The sequence below is a fragment of the Heterodontus francisci genome, chromosome 19, assembly GCF_036365525.1.
Source record: "Heterodontus francisci isolate sHetFra1 chromosome 19, sHetFra1.hap1, whole genome shotgun sequence".
NCBI lineage: Eukaryota > Metazoa > Chordata > Chondrichthyes > Heterodontiformes > Heterodontidae > Heterodontus > Heterodontus francisci.
The window spans coordinates 86060523-86081161 of NC_090389.1; the positions used below are offsets into that span (position 1 = coordinate 86060523).

Consider the following 20639-nt stretch of genomic DNA (forward strand, 5'->3'; position numbering starts at 1 on the left):
ACCTCTTATGCATCCCCCTTTCCTTCAATCCACCACTGACAGCCATCTAGACTGCTCCCTACAGCGCTCTGGATTTCCATGCCCCTCTCCTTCTTTAGCACTTTTCTTCGTACCCACCTCTAGAACAAATTTTTTGTCACCCCTCCTAATTTCTCCTCCTTTGGCTCGGCGTTCATTTTTTAAATCTGATTTTGTTTTTGATATATTTTTTGTGGAATGTGGGTGTCGCTTGCTAGACCAGCATTTATTGCCCATCCCTAATTATTCATTTGTGAAGTTCCTTTGCAATGTTTTTCTATGTTATACACAGCCAAAGCTGTTCTGTAGGAATTTACAGCAGCTGTTTAGAGCACAATGGGAATGGTAACAATAATGGGATAACATGAGGGTAGATTCACCTCAAACTGATTTGTTAAAAAGATGAACTTGTGTGAATAAAGTGCCTTACCATTTATATGTATCACCTAAAGAAGTCATTGTTGCCCCTAGAATTACTGTTAATTTTTGTCTGATTATGCTCCTGTGAAGTGCCTTGGCAAGATTTACTATGTTTAAAGCGCTACATAAATGCAAGTTGTTATTGAATTTGACTAACCCAAGATCTGGGCTGCCATGCTGTACAAAGGGAGAAATAAATTGCTCCCATCTCCTTGCAGGAAAACTTCCCAAACCACAGAAGGACCAAACAAGGGCAAATACAGGGGAAATCGACAACATATTATGAGAAGGGAGGGGTCAAGTTCTAAGTCTCCAGTTTCATAGCACTTGTAACACAGAAACAGGTTATTTTGTCCCAACCAGTCCGCGTTGATGTACCCACCCTATTCTCTTCTCATTTAAGTGTCAGCTGTAGCTCGTTGGCTAGCACAATCACTTCTGAGTCAGAAGGTTGTGGGTTCAAGTCCCATTACAGAGCCTTGAGTGCATAATTGAAAACAAATTGTTTTCTTGTAAACTTTGATATAATTATATTCTTTATTATGCTGTACAGCATATTAAATACATTATTGGACAGTACACACATTTCTCATTGTTGGAGCTATTAAGTGCACCCACTTTTGATCTGTTGCAGAATAGTTCCCTTGGCTTAGTAAGAATGTATTGAAATATGGTTCCTGTGGGATGTCGGGCCAGGTTTGAAAAGTGTTTTTGAAACCTTTTGGACCTCCGTAGGTGTTTGATAAGCTGAAGCAAAGTTTATCTGAATGTCTGGAACGCATGTGTACCCTGTTCCCCAATCTCCAAATCATTTCACATTTACCAGTTGGGTGCTGATTGTTCCTTGGAGCGGCTCTGCTCTGCTTGTGGTGTAAGTATACATGTACAGAGCTCCCCTCTGGCTTGCAGAATCAAATTTTATGGCAATATAAACTAGGTAGGTAGCTACAGTAGGACAAGAACCCAATATTCATAGATCAACTTCAGAAAGAAGATTGTGATACGTACGAACATACGAATTAGGAGCAGGAGTAGGCCACTCGGCCCTTTGAGCCTGCTCCGCCATTCAATAAGTTCATGGCTGAACTGATTACTCCACATTTCCACCTAACCCTGATAACCTTCCACTCCCTTGCTTATCAAGAATCTATCTACCTCTGCTTTAAAAATATTCAAAATCTCTGCTTCCACCACCTTTTGAGGAAGAGAATTCCAAAGACTCGCGACCCTCCGAGAGAAAAACTTTCTCATCTCTGTCTTAAATGGGCGACCCTTATTTTTAGACAGTAACTCCTAGTTCTAGATTCTCCCACAGGGGGAAACATCCTTTCCACATCCACCCTGCCAAGACCCCTTAGGATCTTATATGTTTTAATCAAGTCGCCTCTTACTCTTCTAAATTCCAGGGGTGTCTAAATTACGTGATGTGTGATCAATTACAACAATAAAAATCTTGGCTATAAGGCGATATAATTGTAGATTCCATTAGCATTGCTAATTGGTCTCCCCTGTCCAATGGTAATATCAACAAAAATCAGTCAGGCCCAGAGAATCATGCCAGGCAAATAGACAAGTTGCCTTGCTCACTACTTCCCAGCCTAGCCATGTTCTGCTTGTGTCACACATACTGTTCAGCTAGTCTGTGTTATTCATGAGCAATGCCAGGTGTTATCCGTGAGTCTAGAATGGGCTGATGAAGTGGGTTAATCACCAACTTTTCACCCCGGGACCCCTGTTCAAATTCAGCACAGACTGATGAATTGGAAGTCTCCGCTTTTGCCTAAATGACACGCTTGGGGACATGCTGAAGATGTGGGAGGCATCATATAAATGCAAGTTGTTCTTCACCTCCTTCCTGCTGCCTGTGAATGGGGCACTTCTAATGAGTTTGGGCTGTCTCTATGTGTTTCATGGTGGCCATGGGGCAGTTAAGTGCCCTAAATTTGCAGTAAATTGGCACTACATAGAATCTCCATCACTGAAACAGGCCATTTGGTCTAATTGGTCTCTGCCAGTGTTTACACTCCACACCTTCCTCCTCCCACTCTAATTACCAATTCCCACTCTGCCCATGTATCACTCGATTCCTTTCTCCCTCACGTATGGTTGTAGCCTCTCCTTAAATGGGTCAATGCTAACTGCTTCAGTAGCTCCATGTGGCAGCAAGGTTTCCATTATTACCATTCTTTAAATAAATTCTTTATTTGATCTTTTAAGTAGCTATTGAGTTACATGGAATCTATCTTGTATCGATGCGCAATAACACTTGAAAGCAGCAATCTTTATTGGCTGGTGATATTTTTAATGTTATCTAAGAGCTGATTTCGCAGTCGGTTCTTTTCATAGGTTCAGAGAATCCTACAGGACAGGAAGAGGCCATTCAGCTCATTGTGCCAGATATTGTCACTCAGGCAGGTGCAAGGATAGTTCGGTGTTAGAAAAAATGCCACACTGTTAAAGTAGGACAGTGTTGGGGCAAATCAGAGTGTGCTTTTCTGACCATCTAGCTGAGCTTCACTGACCTAGGAGTGATTGATGGTGATACTGAGGTGCCTCAAAAGAGGTTCATTACCCAAAACTGACATTCTTCACCCTGGTGAGAACAAAGGAAAACAGAGAAGAATATGGCTTCTGGGAGATGTTGCGAATTTTATTTTAACTCGAGGGGCTTCTATTTTTTCCGTTTCCATGAACAGGTTATTGGAACAAGGGTATTATAGTGACGTTTCCTTCCTGGTTCACGGCCAGACGTTCCGAGCTCATCGCTGTGTGCTGAATGCACGCTCGACATACTTTGCAGAAATGTTTCAGAGAAAGTGGAAGGACAAAAAGGTGATAGCCCTAAAGCACCCGCTGGTAAGATGTTCAATAGCTCCTTAGCATTTTACAGCACTGAAGAAGGCCAATTGGCCCATTTGTACCTTGTGCCGCCTTTCTGAAAGAACAGTCATTTTGGTCCCATTCCCCAACAAATTTATTTCTTTGAAAAATATTTTTCGGCTTCCCTTTTTCTAAAAGGTATTACAGGTTCTGCTCCCACTGCTATTGTTAGTAAGGCATATGTTCCATGTCCTTGCAACCATCTGCCTAAAATAAATTCTCTGAACCTCTGCCTCCATACTTTTGGTGTTGATATTAAAGATGTGCATCTGGAATTTCTGCAGGGCTGTGCCAATTTCCCAAAGTAACTTGGGTGGATTCCTCAGCTAAATGGCCATTTCTGCCAAACCTCCAGGATTTCTGAAATTACAGCAGGCAAAACTCCATGCGTTTCTACCATGAGTTCTTTGGCTACCAACTTGCCAATGGGGGCATTTAGATTCCCCTGATCTACTGAAAGCTACTAAGTATCATCACCTCATTCCATGACAATATGAAAGGCACAATTCAGCATAGCGGTGCCTCATCCTGAGTGGTGTGAAACAGGGCTGTGTTCTCGCATCTACACTGTTTGGGATCATCTTCTCACTGCTGCTCTCACATGCGTTCAAGTCTTCAGAAGAAGGAATTTTCCTCCACACAAGATCAGATGGCAGGTTGTTCAACCTTGCCCGTCTAAGGGCGAAGACCAAAGTACGGAAGGTCCTCATCAGGGAACTCCTCTTTGCTGATGATGCTGCATTAACATCCCACACAGAACAGTGTCTGCAGAGACTCATCGACAGGATTGTGGCTGCCTGCAACAAATTTGGCCTAACCATCAGCCTCAAGAAAATGAACATCATGGGACAGGATGTCAGAAATGCTCCATCTGTCAATATCGGCGACTACACTCTGGAAGTGGTTCAAGAGTTCACCTGCCTAGGCTCAACTATCACCAGTAACTTGTATGGCGATGCAGAAATCAACAAGCGCATGGGAAAGGCTTCCACTGCTATGTCCAGACTGGCCAAGAGAGTGTGGGAAAATGGCGCACTGACACGAAACACAAAAGTCCGAGTGTATCAAGCCTGTGTCCTCAGTACCTTGCTCTACGGCAGCGAGGCCTGGACAACGTATGTCAGCCAAGAGCGATGTCTCAATTCATTCCATCTTAGCTGCCTCTGGAGAATCCTTGGCATCAGGTGGCAGGACCGTATCTCCAACATTGAAGTCCTCGAGGCGGCCAACATCCCCAGCATATACACCCAACTGAGCCAGTGGCGCTTAAGATGGCTTGGCCATGTGAGCCGCATGGAAGATGGCAGGATCCCCAAGGACACTTTGTACAGCGAGCTCGCCACTGGTATCAGACCCACCGGCCGTCCATGTCTCCGCTTTAAAGACGTCTGCAAACGCGACATGAAATCCTGTGACATTGATCACAAGTCGTGGGAGTCAGTTGCCAGCATCCGCCAAAGCTGGCAGGCAGCCATAAAGGCGGGGCTAAAGTGTGGCGAGTCGAAGAGACTTAGTAATTGGCAGGAAAAAAAAACTGAGGCGCAAGGGGAGAGCCAACTGTGCAACAGCCCCGACAAACAAATTTCTCTGCAGCACCTGTGGAAAAGTCTGTCACTCTAGAATTGGCCTTTATAGCCACTCCAGGCGCTGCTTCACAAACCACTGACCACCTCTAGGCGCTTATCCATTGTCTCTCGAGATAAGGAGGCCAAAGAAGGACTCCTGTTACAGCTTTTCTGTTTAATAACTTTTTGCTTACAGTTGAACTCTGATTCCCCTCAGTGCCCCTTTTCCCTGATGTCTTTTTTTCTTTTTATCAGACATATTAACTAGTACAAACAAACACACACAGGTTTGAACAAGTTAGTTACATTCTGTTCCTCCTCTCCCCACTTCCTTACCTCAAGGTGCTGGCTTGTACTGGGGTATAATTATAGGTGCTGGCTGCCCTCTGGTGGCTATATTTCACATGCCAACCTTAATTTTGAGCTGTTAAGCTGTTTGACTGTGAAAGGAAAAACATTCAACTTTGTCATGTTTAAGAAAAATCTATTTCAGATCCATGTATAGCATCGATAGAATTTATTTATGATTGACAGAATAATTCTGTTACGCTGTCAAAGTACAAACCTGTTTCATGTTGTTTACTTTTCCCCCTGTTCGACAGATTAACCCAATGGCTTTCAGGGCAATTCTGCAGTATTTCTACACAGGTATGTAATATGCTACCTCAACTGTTATACATTAAGAGAAATTGGAATATAGGTAATAGGCTCAGTTGGTAGCACTCTCGTCTCCAAGTCACACGATTGTGGGTTCAAGCCTTACTCCAGGGAGCACAAAATTTAGGCTGATACTCCTAGTGTGGTACTGAGGGAGTGCTGCACTGTTGGAGGTGCCATCTTGCAGGTGAGACATTAAGCCCAGGCCCCATCTACCTTCTCGGGTGGATGTAAAAGATCTGATGACGCTATTCAAAGAGGAGGAGGAGAGTGTCCTGGCCAGTATTAATCCCTCAGCCAACATCACTATAAAGGGTCCGATGAAGGGTCACTGACCCGAAACGTTAACTCTGCTTCTCTTTTCACAGATGCTGCCAGACCTGCTGAGTGGTTCCAGCATTTCTTGTTTTTATCACTATAAACAGATTATCTGGTCATTATCACTTTGCTGTTTATGGGACCTTGCCGTTCGCAAATGTCACTGGCTGCGGTGTTTCAAAGAACAAAGAACAGTACAGCACAGGAACAGGCCATTCGGCCCTCCAAGCCTGCCCCGATCTTGATGTCTGCCTAAACTAAAACCTTTCCTATATTACAACAGCGACTACACTTCAAAAATACTTCATTGCCATGAAAGATGTTACATAAATAAAAGTCTTTCTTTAATTATGCAGCTTTAGAAAGTGGTAGGAAAAGGTTTTAAAGAATTACAGGAGTTTGGTGGAAATGAGGACCAATTAGTCCATCGTGTCTTTACTCGCTCCCCAACTGGAACTAGCTGCGCTTGTCCCATTTTCCTGTACTATTTAGTATTTTTCTCCTTTTCAGAGGTCTTTCATGCTGTTACTCACTTGTCTGAGCAACTGATTGTGCTTTTGTTGCCTTTTATTTCAGTTGTGCTGGTGTGCCATCCAAGGGCTCGTTTTTCATTGTTACCCAATCTGTTGATATTACATAGAATTGTGCAGTACAGAAGTTCGTCATTTACCTATCATGTCTGTGCTGGCTCTTTGAAAGAGCTGCCCATCTAATCCCACTCCCCTGCTCTTTCACCCATAGCCCTGCAGTTTTTTTCCTATTTAAGTATTTATCTGATTTGCCTTTTTGAAATTTATAATTGAATCTGGTGGAAGCAAGCAGTGCATTCCATTTTATCGTAACTTGCTGCATTAACAGCTTCTTCCTATCTACTCTATCAAAGCCCTTCATAATTTTGAATCCTTCTGTTGAATGAAACCCTTACTTAATCTTCTCTGCTCTGAGGCGAACAATCCCAGTTTCTCCAATCTCTCCATATTACTGAAGTACCTTTACCATTCTGGTAAATTTTTTGTGCACCCTCTCCAAAGCCTTGATATCTTTCCTAAAGTTTGTTGCCCAAAATTAGGCACAGTACTCCAGCTGAAATCTCAGTGATTTTGTAAATGTTTGCCATAATTTCCTTGCTTTTGTACTCTATTCCTGTATTTATAAAGCCAAGGATCCTGTATGTTTTTTTTAAAAACAGCTTTATCAATGTGTCCTGTCACATTCAAAGATTTGTGTATGTGAACTCCCACTTCTCTGTTTCTGCACTCCGTTAAAATTGTACCATTTAATTATTGATCACCTAATTTTTCCATCCAAAATGCATCATTTCACATTTCTTGCATTAAATTTCATCTACCATGTGTCTTTTTAAAAATTTGTTCTTGGAATGTGAGTGTCACTGGCAAGGCCAGCATTTATTGCCCATCCCTAATTGCCCTTGAGAAAATAATGGTGAGCTGCTTTCCTGAACCGCTGCAATCCATGTAGTGTAGGTACACTCACAGTTCTTTTAGGGAGGGCGTTCCAGGTTTTTGACCTAGCAACATTGAAGGAACAGGGATATAATTCCAACTCGGGATGGTGTGTGACTTGCAGGTGGTGGTGTTGCCATGTGTCTGCTGCCCCTGTTCTATTAGGTGGTAGAGGTCATGGGTTTGGAAGGTGTTGTTAAAAGAGCCTTGGCGGTTTGCTGCAGTGCATCTTGTAAATGGTGCACACTGCTACCACTGTGCTCCTGTGGTGGAGGGAGTGGATGTTTAAGGTTGTGGACGGGGTGCTGATCAAGTAGCCTGCTTTGTCTTGGATGGTGTCGAGCTTCTCGCGTGTTGTTGGAGCTGCAACTCATTCCAGGCAAGTGGAGAGTATTCCATCATGCTCCTGACTTGTGCCTATAGATGGGGGAAAGTCTTAGGGGGAGTCAGGAGGTGAGTTACTCATTGCATAATTCCCAGCCTCTGACCTGCTTTTGTAGCTAAAGTATTCATATGGCTGGTCCAGTTAAGTTTCTGGTCAATGGTAAGCCCTAGGATGTTGATGGTGGGGGATTCAGTGATGGTAATGCCATTGAATGTACTTGAGTTGCAAATGGTACAGAACACTGCGCAATTATAGCAAAAATCCCCACTTCTGACCTTATGATGGAGGGAAGGTCATTGATGAAGCAGCTGAGATTGACCTGGGGCTGAGGTGATTGGCCTCCAACAACCAAAACCATCTTCCTTTGTGCTTGGTATGACTCCAATCAGTGGAGAGTTTTCCCCCTGATTACCATTGACTCCAGTTTTGCTAGGATTCCTTGCTGCCACACTCGGTCAAATGCTGCCTTGATGTCAAGGGCAGTCACTCTCACCTCACCTCTGGAATTCAGCTCTTTTATCCATGTTTGGACTAAGGTTGTAATGAGGTCAGGAGCGAGTGGCCCTGGTGGAACCCAAACTGAGCATCAGTGAACTGGTTATTGCTGAGTAAGTGCCGTTTGAAAACACTGTTGATGACACCTTTCATCATTTTGCTGATGATTGAGAGTAGACTGATGGGGCGGTAATTGGCTGGGTTGGATTTGTCTTGCGTTTTATGGACAGGACATACCTGGGCAATTTTCCATTGTCGGGTAGATGCTAGTGTTGTAGCTGTACTGAAACAGATTGGCTAGCGGCGCAGATAGTTCTGCGGCACAAGTCTTCAGTACTATAGCCAGGATGTTTTCAGGGCCTTTGCTGTATCCATTTATTGATATCACATGGAGTGAATAGAATTGTCTGAAGACTGGCATCTGTGATGCTGGGGACCTGCAGGAGGAGGCCGAGATGGATCATCCACTCAGCACTTCTGTCTCTGTTCTCCTGAAATCTGCTACTATCCTCCTCACTATTTAATACATTTCCAAGCTTTGTGATGTTTGCAAACTTTTAAATTGTGCCCCATATACACAGGTTCAGTCCATTTAATATATATGAAAAGAACAGCACTGGTAACACTGATCTCTGGAGGACACCACTCCATATTTCCATCCCGTGTGAAAACCAACTGTTCAGGACTACTCTTTTTGCTTTCTGTCTCGGACCCTGCCAATTTCGTAACTATGCTGTCGCTCTCTTTAATCCTATAGCCTTCAATTTTGGTAACAAGTCTATTATGTGGCACTTTATGAAAAGCCTTTTGAAAGTCCCTATACACAACATCAATTGTCGTCTCCAGTATTTCACAATTCACATTTATGGGAAATGATTTGTCTATAAAAGAAAATCTGTGTTGTCTGTCATTTATTGACCCATCTTTTTCCAATTTTGTCCTTCATAAGGAGAGATTTTACCAATTTTCATGGTTATTTCTGTTTCCGCAGGCCACCTAGATATTGAAGTGGAAAATGTTGAAGATTTTAAAATCTTAGCAAAGCAGTGCAAGTTAGAAGAACTCATCAGTGAATTGGAAAGCAAATGCAAAAAAGTGTATGAGTTTGGTAAGTTTTTACAGCACTCACTTTCCTAACTTACTGAATCTCTTAAAAGTAGAATTTTATGTTTTCTTTGATTATCACTAATTCCTCCCTTTTGTAGGCTCCTGGTGACCAAACCTAACAAGAAAGATGTGTTCATGTAGAACCTTTCACAACCTCAGGACTTTAGAGCCATTGAACTGTTCTTGATGTGTAGTCACTGTTGTAATGTAGGGAAACGCAGCAGTCAATTTTTGCACAGCAGGATCTTGTAAAACGTGATGACCAGATGATCTTTTTTGGTGATGTATGTTGAGGGATAAATATCGGCCAGATTACCGGTGAAAGCTCCCCTGCTCTTCTGGCTTGCTGACACTCATTGTCTAAGCTCACTTATGAGAGTGAAAGGGAAAGAGGTGAAAAATAAGATCCTTTCAAGTGTTAATTGTAGAGTTGTTTATTGAAGTTGAAACCTTCCGCTGCTGTCTGGTCTAGAATCACATCTCTAACTTGTTTGTTGTGAAGCACACATGAAGGTAACTCAGGAATGCTGCGGCCACACCAGTGCATGGACAGGACTTGGCTCTGCCTCTGGGATTCCCCCATACAGCGCACTCCTGATCTCAGTCATGTTGCTGTGGGCAGTGGTCAGTGGCTAAATGGAGGCCAGTTACTTTCCCATAAGGAAAGAGGAGAAAGAAACTAATTATATTAAAAAGTTGTTAACATGGGTCCTTGTCACTTGCTGGAATTGACTTGCTTCCTAATAGCATTTTCTTTTCCTAAAGAGCAATTTAAGGGAGATGGAATAGTACTGAAACCAGCTCAGGCAACAGCCCACAGCAAGCATGTGAATAGATCCAAAAGGCTTATGGAGTTGCTGGACTGATACAGGTTTAGTTTAGTTTAGTTTAGAGATACAGCACTGAAACAGGCCCTTCGGCCCACCGAGTCTGTGCCGACCATCAACCACCCATTTATACTAATCCTACACTAATCCCATATTCCTATCACATCCCCACCTGTTCCTATATTTCCCTACCACCTACCTATACTAGGGGCAATTTATAATGGCCAATTTACCTACCAACCTGCAAGTCTTTTGGCTTGTGGGAGGAAACCGGAGCACCCGGGGAAAACCCACGCAGACACAGGGAGAACTTGCTAACTCCACACAGGCAGTACCCAGAATTGAACCCGGGTCGCTGGAGCTGTGAGGCTGCAGTGCTAACCACTGCGCCACTGTGCCGCCCAGGTTGAAGGAGATGAGGGTGGAAAATAATCCTCTGGGCTGTGTTCTGAGTAGTGCTGTATTAAAACAATTGTTTTTTTTTTGATTTAGAAGTAGATGCTGGAGCTGTTACATTTCCTGATTTTATTTTTAATGCAGTCTCCTCAAAACCTGGGACCTGGGTGAAAGTGTTGACGTTGGAACCTGATGGAAACTGCAGGCTGCAGGATGATCTGGCCATGCTCGCTGACTGTGCCCTGCCCGCTGAACTGCGGGTATGTTTCTATTTTTAATAATTGGATAAAATATGTTTTGCAAAGGACCTCAAAGTTTTTGAATTGATTTCCCCTTGGAACAGAGGAGGTTAAGGTGAGGGGAAATCGAGTTTTTCAAAACTATGAAAAGTTTTGATAGAGTAAATAGGGAGAAACTCTTTCCAGTGGGAGAAGGATAGGTAACCTGAGAGCAGATTTAATGTATTTGGCAAAAGAACATAGAAAATAGGAGCAGGAGTAGGTCATTCGGCCCTTTGGGCCTGCTCCGCCATTCAAAAAAGATCATTGCTGATCGTCTAATTCAATACCCTGTTCCCGCTTTTTCCCTATATCCCTTGATCCCTTTGCCATTAAGAAATATATCTATCTCCTCCTTGAATATATTTAATCTCTTGGCCTCCACTGCCTTCTGTGGTACAGAATTCCACAGGTTCACCACCCTCTGAGTGAAGAAATTTCTCCTCATCTCAGTTCTAAATGGCATACCCTGTATCCTGAGACTGTGACCCCCTGGTTCTGGATTCCCCAGCCATCAGGAACATCCTCCCTGCATCTTGCCTGTCTAGTCCCGTTAGAATTTTATAGGTTTCTATGAGATCCCCTCTCATTCTTCTAAACTCTAGTGAATATAGACCTAGTTGACCCAATTTCTCCTCATGCGTCAATCTTGCCATCCCAGGAATCAGCCTAGTAAATTTTCTTTGCACTCCCTCCATGGCAAGAACATCCTTCCTCAGATAAGGAGACCAAAACTGCACACAATACTCCAGATGTGGTCTCACCAGGGGGAGGTGATGAGAATTTTTTTTTACATAGCAAGTTGCTAAGATCTGGAATGCACTGTGAAAGGGTAGTGAAACAGATGCAATAATATCTTTGGAAAAGTAATTAGATAAATAGTTGAACGGGAAAATTTTGCACGGCTATGGGGAAAGGGCAGTGGTGTGGAACTAACTCTATAGCTCTTTCAAAGAGATGGCACAGACACCATGTGCCAAGTGGCCTCTTTCTGTGCTGTATCGTTCTGTGATTGGGGAATCAATGATCCATGAATGCACAGGAATATGAGTAAAGATTACAATATGTATTGCAATATTAATCCCAAACTACTAAAATAAACATTTTACATAAAAATTCGAAAATGTAAATACTTTGCTTGAGCTCAAGTAGTTGTCCCTTTCATCTTTTCCTTGGACACGCTCCATCGTAAATACTTGAGTAAAAATCAATCTTGTGTAAAAGTTGACCCATGACTTTTGGCCAAAAAATCTTTAATTTTTCGTATATCTCGTGTAAAGGTTGACCGTAGTTTTTCAGTGATAGTAACCTTACATTTTCAGAACGCAGACAGAATATTCTAATTACACACTAGTATAAATACCCAAACGTTCAACTAGGACTCCCACATTTTGTCAATATGGCGTCAAGGAAGAACAATAAATACATGATGCGTAACTGCTGCTGATGGTCCATGTGATGATGCAATTCCAGCAGGTGATTGGGAAGAATTATTCAGAGCTGCAGACAACGATGAGAATGATTTTGATGCATTTTAATGTGCGTTCAGTGTTGACTAGTTTTCATTATTAAATTGCTCCATGTAATGTAACAAAAAGTATGTAAAATTGCATATGACCTTTGTTTAAATTTGTGTACACTAATTATGTCTCCATGGTGGCTGCTATTTTGTTAATGTAAATTAGGTAATAAAAATGAGAAAGAAAAATGGCAAGCAACAATCCCATGGACATCGGTGGAGAGAGGTGGTGTTGGGGGGTGGCGGGTGTAGACCTACTGTTGAGTTCTGTCTTGTTGATAGTCACATACCCAACTCTTTCTCCCCCCCCCCCCCCCCCCCCCCCCCAGCATGCACCCCTCACTTTTTGATGTCAATTGGGCTTTTGCTCATGTTTTGTGACCTCAAAGTGAGCATGGATTTCAACCCCTTGAAAATATTACTCCTGCAAAATTCGACTCCCCCCTCCCCCCCGCCCTCCAATTTAAGCCTAACAAATTGGTCTCAAAAATCCAATGTTTGCAAGTGTATGTACAATATTTCTTTGTTTAATTTAACTGTAATTTTACTTTTTCTAACTAAATCGAAGAAATCACTTGCATTTATATAGCACGTTTTATGATCTCAAGATCTCCAAAAGCAATTTATAGCCAATAAATTACTTTTGTAGTGTAGTTATTGTTATAATGTAGGGAAATATAGGAACCAGTTTGCACAGTACAAGGTTCCACAATGAGGTAAATAACTAGATAATCTGTTTTAGTGATGTTGATTGAGAGGTAGATATTGGCCCAGGACACCGGGGAGAACGCCTTTGCCCTTTGAATAGTGTCGTGGAATCCTTTACATCACATGAAAGGCATACGGTTTAACGTGCCCATCCAAAAAAACACATCCTGCAACAGTGCCACACTTTGTCAGTACTGTGTTGGGAGTGTCAGCCCAGATTATGTGCGCAAGTGTCTGGAGTAGGACTTGGACCCACAGTGTTCTGACTCAGAGGCGAAAAAGCTACCAGCTAAACCAAATATTCTCCCCTGCACTTGTTTTAATCATTTTTATTTCTTTTTTTGAGATCTGTTATCTTTAGCAACTCAGTCGCATGTGAGATGACCACCTGCAGTGGGACCATTTTCAGGTGCTTTGGCGCACTTGGTCTTGAGTTGCCCTGCCACTATTGCTTTTGATGCACATCCAAAACTACTCTGCATCAATGTGAAAGTGCCAACATAGATGCAGTCTAAATTTTAAAACCTTTCATTCATCTTTCTACCTTCAACCTCCCTGCTTTCACTCTTCATTTTGGAGTTGAGAGCAACATTCAAAAAATCCCAAACAAGTTATGTGGTAAAGAAAACTCTTGAGGAGGGTAGTCCTGAGCAAATAATGTCTGTGATTCACTAAGGTTTGAACAATTTGATTTAAGAGCTGACTATGAACTATTTCGAGATACTCACCTAGTTTGCATTTGTAAAACAGTACTGGCTAGATGTTTGCAGTTGGATCTAGAATGTTTCTGTTTGTGCTTCTATGCTTGTTCAAAGTTTAGAATCCTTGGAAAATTTATTCAAGAATCCATAATCCCTTGTTGCTTTATAACTTTACTGGCCTATATAATTCACACTAGCTCATACATTGTAATGCCACATATAGAAGGTTCTTTAAAGCCTTAAATGTGGGTATGTAAGTGATACTTTTGTACATATTTTTCTACCCACTGAATGTGGTAAGGTGCTGCCTGACATGTTCCAAATGGCAGCTGTGATGTAGGGGATTGGTTTTATATGCTGGATCTTGTGAAAAGCCAGCAATTTGACACAGTGCAGCAGATTCTGCCAATCTCTACACTCACTGCATGTAGTATATTTTGCTGCCATGTACTGCAATGTTGCACGAGATCAGGAAAGCTCATGAAAGGGGCCATTTAAGTGTAACCAAGCAAATCAATTGCACTAATCTCATAATTTTGGGAATTCACCTGGCTTTAAAATTTTACTCTGCCTCATTTTGCTAAATTGAAAAAAAACTACAATTCATCGCTCTCCCCTTAAAATTCTTTCTTCCTTTGTAAGTATTTCTGATCTGTGCAGCCTTGTTTCCTGGTGTTCATTTCTTTGGTTGCTTTGCTCTTCAATAACTTAGTGTTGCACAATCCTAGTTTACTGATGTGGAAGGGGTGTGATAGTGGATTTGTATGCAAAGACCAGGATTAATAATCCAGAGAATGTAAACTCAAGTCGCACTATGGCAGAATTTGAATGGAGTTTTTAAAAAGTTGAACTACAAATGACCAAGTAGCTGGCAGACTGTCATTCAAAACCCAACTGGTTCGCTAATGTCCCTTTAGGGAAGGAAGCCTGCTGTCCTTACCCGGTCTGGGCCTGTATGTGATTCCAGTCCCACAGCTGATGTGGTTGACTCTTAACTGTCCTCTGAAGTAGCCTAGCAAGCCACTTTGTTGTATCAAACTGCGACTGAGCACGCTGGTTGACGTGGTTCAAGAAGGAGGCCCACTGCGACCTTCTCACTAGGGGTGGACAATAAATGCTTATATCCCGCAATGGAACTTATAATTAGAAGGTGAAGGTCCAGGCTTGAATTTTGGCTGTGGGGTTGGGGGAAGCAAAGACTGGCGGGGTGGGTAAGAGAGGGAGCTCTTTCTAGTCAGGGAAGCCTCCCCTGCAGAATGTATTGTGCCCTTTTTGTTTATTTCATTTGCCTGGAAATGTAATGTCAGTCTTTTTGTTTTGCTTGTAATAAAATTGTGTTGATTTTCTCCTACTCTTTCTGTCCCAGGTTGGTTTTGGTGAGCTGCCTTTCGACAGCACAGACAACGTTAGCAGTTACCCTGATCTAAGTTTCAGAGTGGAAGGCTACATTTTCCTGTGTCACAAGGTCTGTATGATGATGCTGAAACTGCCTATTAGTTACCTTTATTTAAAATATGTGTTCTGGCTGGAATTTTTGATTCTTTTTAAGAAGTCATTACAAATTAATTTAGCGCTCGTCCAATATACCTATTTTAGCATGTAGTGTGTCCCGCTTAAAGACAATTGCATGCACATTTCTGTGCACACTTTAAAAAGAAAGGCAATACTGGCACCGATGCAAATGCAGCCTCATCGACTGAAACTTCACTGTCTGCGTCGTCTCAGGCAGGTGACAGTAATAAAGATAGCGCTGCTCAATTTATCACAAAAAACCCCCCGAACTCCCTCAATGGCTGTGATCACCACCTCCATCCCACCCCCAACAGTACCCTGCACCCTCCTGCCATCGTGCTTCTCTTTGCTGCTCCCTCCCGTGCCCGTCTACTCGCCACTTGCTCCCCGTCTCGTTGCTGCCTCCATTTGGCCACTCGCTCCCTGTCTTGCCGCTTGTTCCCCGCTCACCCCCCAAACCGCGGCCCCAGCCACTCGTTTCAGGCCTCTCTACTTCCCCCCACTTGGCCACTCGCTTCCCGTCTTGTCATTTTGGCCACTCGCTCCCCGCTCATCCCACCACCCCACCCACGCTCCCCCGTTGCCCACGGCCACTTGCTGCCCTCCTCGCTGCTTCATCGGTTCGTTCCCTGCCTCCCAACCCCCACTGCTTCTTCGGGTGGCGCGTTGGAGAGCGACTGGGGGGGGGGGGCGGTGTGGGAGAGAGTGGCTGAGTGGGGGCGAGAAGCAGCGAGGTGGGGAAACAGTGAGGGCTGGAGCGAGTGGCTGAGGGAAGGCAGCAGCCGAGGTGGGAAAGCGGTGATTGAAGCAGGGATGGTGGGAGGGATCGGGGTACTGTTAGGGGAAATGGAGCTGGCGATCGCAGCTATTGAGGGGTGAGGATGTCATTGCGTGGTGATGTCAGCGTGCGCATTTATACTGGCAAGCTGGCAAATGTTCGCATGCACTGATGGTGCGATAGCTCTGTGCATGCTCTGCGTTGTCAGGAGTCACACCGAGAAAGAAAAGTACAATGATAGTTATTTGGGGATCTCGTTGATGTGTGCTAACTGATCCTAGACAGCTTTATATCCTTGAAGTCACCCAGGAGCACTCCAGGTAATGTGTTCTCTTCCCAGCTCCAATCAGGAGATTTGCTACAACACTGGAAGTTGAAAACTGGTCTCCAGTATGCTCCCAGATACACCGGGAGTCCAGTGAGGTAGTCAACTGTATGAAATAAAGGGTAAGAAATAGCATTATCAATGAGAACCTTTTTGATTCTGTGGCACCGCCCTCCTCTTCCATGTAATAAAAGTTCCACAGACCTCCTTTAACACCAGGGCCACTCAGCTCCTGACCTCATTACAGCCTTGGTCTAAACATGGACCAAAGGGCTGAACTCGAGATGAGGTGAGAGTGACTGCCCTTGACATGGCATCAAGGAGCCCTAGCAAAACTGGAGTCAATTGGAATCGGGGGATAAACTCTCTGCTGGTTGGAGTCATACCTAGCGCAAAGGAAGATGGTTGTGGTTGTTGGAGGTCAATCATCTCAGCTCCAGAACATCACTGCAGGAGTTTCTCAGGGTAGCGTCCTAGGCCCAACCATCTTCAGCTGCTTTATCAATCACCTTCCTTCACTCATAAGGTCAGAAGTGGGAATGTTTGCTGATGATTGCACAATGTTCAGCACCATTTGAAACTCCTCATACTGAAGCAGTCCATGTAGAAATGCAGCAAGACCTGGACAATATCCAGGCTTGGGCTGATAAGAGGCAAGTAACATTCGCGCCACACAAGTGCCAGGCAATGACTATCTGAAACAAGAGAGAATCTAACCATCTCCCTTGACATCCAATGGCTTTACAATCGCTGAATCCCCCACTATCAACATTCTGGGGGTTACCATTGATCCGAAACTGAACTGGAGTATCCATATAAATGCTGTGGCTACAAGTGCAGGTCAGAGGCTAGGAATCCTGCGATGAATAACTCACCTCCTGACTCCCCAAAGCCTGTCCACCATCTACAAGGCACAAGTCAGGAGTGTGATGGAATACTCTCCACTTGCCTGGATGGGTGCAGCTCCAACAGCACTCAAGAAACTTGACAGCATCCAGGACAAAGCAGCCCGCTTGATTGGCACCCTATCCAAAAACATTCACTCCCTCCACTATCGACACAGAGTGACAGCAGTATATACCATCTACAAGATGCACTGCAGCAACGTACCAAGCCTCCGACAGCACCTTCCAAACCCACAGCCTCTACCACCTCGAAGGACAAGGGCAGCAGTTGCATGGGAGTTCTCCTCCAAGTCACACACCATCCTGACTTGGAACTATATTGCAGTTTCTTCACTGTCAAAATCCTGGAATTCCCTTCCTAACAACACTGTGGGTGTACCTACCCCACATGGACTGCAGTGGTTAAAGAAGACAGCTCATCACCACTTTCTCAAGGGCAGTTGGGGAAGGGCAATAAATGCTGTCCTATCCAGTGATGCCCACATCTCATGAATAAATTGAAAAAAAAAATTTTTTTTCTGGCAATGCCTGCACCGTCCAAGGCATTGCTGTCTTTTTCTTGTGACAGAACGTGGAGGACTGGTGAGAGTTTCAGGTTGGCCAATGTTTAACATATCCCACACATCACCTGCCAGGTGCTCAACTGCTGCCAGCATGCCTCTGTGCCAGGTCACAAAATGATGCACATTCTGATTGGACCTTTCAGTCCCTGCCCCTTTTCTATTTGGGCTTGGCAGTTTTTATGCACCAGCCCTGTTTTATATTTAAAAGGCTGAGTTTGCTGACAACGCAACTACTAGGTGGCGCAGTACCAGCACATAAAGGCTGGCTAACCGACGGGACCTGCGACATGTCAGGGTCGGGTTGGGTTGGGTTGCACTTCCGGGTCCGGGGCTCGGGTCGGGCCACAGGTAAGTGGCTCCTATGCTACTTTAATTTTTGGACGAGAAAGGTCGTTTTGTTAGTTATTTTAAGCTTGTGCAGATCAGCAACAAAGTGCAAAACGAAAGGTAAGTTAACTGATGGTCGGGTCGGGCACGGGGAAAAAATGGAAGGACTCGGGCCAGGTCAGGCTCGTGTCTGATGTGGTTCTGTTGGGCTCAGGTCGGGTTTTTTTTTTTGCAGACCTGAGCAGGCGTTTACCAGCACGTGCGCAAATGCAGCCTCCTCCACTGAAAAGTCACTGTCTGTGATGTTTCAGGCAGCTGCCAGGGTTAAAGATGGCACTGCTCAATTTATTACCGGAAACAAATTCAACCCGAAATTCCCTCAATGGCTGCCATCGCCACCTCTATCCCACCCCCAGCAGTCCCCCGCTCCCTCCTGCCATTGTGCTTCTCTTTGCCGCTCTCTCCTCCACCCGTCTTCTTGTTGCTGGGTCCTTGCTGCCTTCCCTTAGCCACTCACTCCAGCCTCGCCACTTCCCTCTGCCTCTGGCTGCTTCCCCCCCCCACAAAGCCGCTAGCTCCATGCCGCCCCGCTTCCCTCCTCTCGACCACTTGCTCCCACGTTCGATCGTTTTCCACCATGCTGCCCGAAGAAGCAAGGCGGGCCATGAGGAGCGAGTGGCTGAGGGATGGGGGTGGAGGGGGATGCGGGTGGGGGGGTGCGAGTGGCTGAGGGAAGACAGTGGCGTGGCAGGAAGCGGAGTTAAGTGGCGATTGAAGCATCAATGGTGGGAGAGAGCGGGGTACTGTTCGGGTGAATGGATATGTCTATGAGGGGTGAGGACGTCATTGTGTGGTGAGGTCATGTGCACATTCACGCTGGCGGGCTGGCAAATGTCCGCAATCGCTCTGCGCATGCTCTGCGCTGTCAGGTGTCACTTTGTATTTAAAACTGCTTTAGTGTTGTTTTAATTTCAAAATAAGTTTAATTTCTCTCGATGCTCATTCTCAGTGTTATTTTCAATGTTCTCCGCTGGAAGTCCCCCCGCTGGAGTCCCACCACTGTTATGGTGGTTAATGTTGCCTCGGTGCTGCTGCTTCCCCTCCCAATATCTGACGCAGCAGCCTGGGAGGGTGCAGGCAGCCAATAGTGAGTGAATGAGGGATGGTGGAAAGCGCAGAGCCGGCTGGTCCCCACCGTGTGCCTCAGCTTTAATGACGCATCACGCATAGGAAGCCCAGGCAAAAGCAGCATTGTGGTCACCGGAGAGGAGGCAACAGGGATCTAATGAGTGCAGCCTTTGCGAAAGGGCGTGGTAACAGGGACTGCTCCTTCTTTGTCCTCCTGCACCCGCAGTCCCCTTCCAGACCCCTTGAAATCTTCTTGCAGACTCTGTGGAGAACTCCTGAATTAGGCTGTTCAACTTCATGCACTGCTCCTCCTGACAACTAGTAGTGCTATAGAGAGGAGGGCAAGGCAGTGGGAATAGTTTTGGATTGCTTTCGCAAAGAACTGGCACAGACATGATGGGCTGAATCACTTTCATCTGTGCTGTAAATACTGTGTGGTTGCGCAGGATTGATGTTGGTATCTTGTTTTTGTACTTGCAGGCATTTTTTTGCAGTCGCAGTGATTATTTCAGAGCATTGCTGCAGGATCATTTCTCTGAAAGCGAGGAACTTCAGAGTCAGCCCAGTATCCCCATGGTGACACTCCACAACATGACAGAGGAAATCTTCATCAGAATCCTTTACTATATCTACAGCGATGATACTGAGGTAAGATTGGGTACAGTAACCAGCAGAAATGTTTTATGCAGCTGAGGGGCAGGGGCAAGACCAATATCACTAAGATTGTTTGAGCACAGCGGAAGATGAGGTAAATCAGGAGTGCTTTTGCAAAGTGATGTTGGAACAGTTTCTGACAGATTTTCCCCAAAGACAGTGAATTAAGTTTTTTTTTCCGTTGGTTCCTGGGAGGTAATTAAATAGTATTTTCCTCATCCAGTGCACGTAGATAGGAAATAAATTAGTTCCACTGATATACCACACTTAAAAAAAAGTTTGTACGGTGGGGGTACACCTGTTTACCATTTGTTTTGAGTATAGCTTTTATAATGAAAATTAAAACATCAAAAAGAATAGAACAATCTAATTTGCATCTTTCGTTCCCTGCAATCACTTTGTGTGACCAAAACTCAGGCATTTTATTCAAATCACCTTCCAAACTTGTATAATGGTAGTGTTTCTAGAGCTTATCAACGTGAATCATTGCCGATTATTTTTGAATTCAGACATAGCAAACAGGGTTGAATGGTTCTTTGACAAGTGTGATGGGCCAAATGACCACCTTCAGTGCTGTAAGATCCTATGAAAGCAATGTTGCTGGTGTAAACAATTAGAATACATTACAAAAACAGAACCGTTGAGGGAAGGGATCAGGGAGAGAGGACAAGCATTTATTGGTCGTTGTGGGGAACATCAAAATTAGCAAC

The 20639-nt window shown here is 44.3% G+C and overlaps 1 protein-coding gene across 2 annotated transcripts in view; it reads left to right on the forward strand.

The window, feature by feature from the left end:
• The window catches only part of abtb1 (ankyrin repeat and BTB (POZ) domain containing 1), an 83654-nt gene that overhangs the window by 38513 nt on the left and 24502 nt on the right, over nucleotides 1-20639 (forward strand). For both annotated transcript variants that reach the window (XM_068052154.1, XM_068052153.1), the window contains 6 exons: nucleotides 3135-3294; nucleotides 5486-5531; nucleotides 9193-9309; nucleotides 10676-10791; nucleotides 15104-15202; nucleotides 19756-19923. In XM_068052154.1, coding sequence (XP_067908255.1) covers nucleotides 3135-3294; nucleotides 5486-5531; nucleotides 9193-9309; nucleotides 10676-10791; nucleotides 15104-15202; nucleotides 19756-19923 — 706 coding nt within the window. The remainder of the gene's footprint in view (nucleotides 1-3134; nucleotides 3295-5485; nucleotides 5532-9192; nucleotides 9310-10675; nucleotides 10792-15103; nucleotides 15203-19755; nucleotides 19924-20639) is intronic.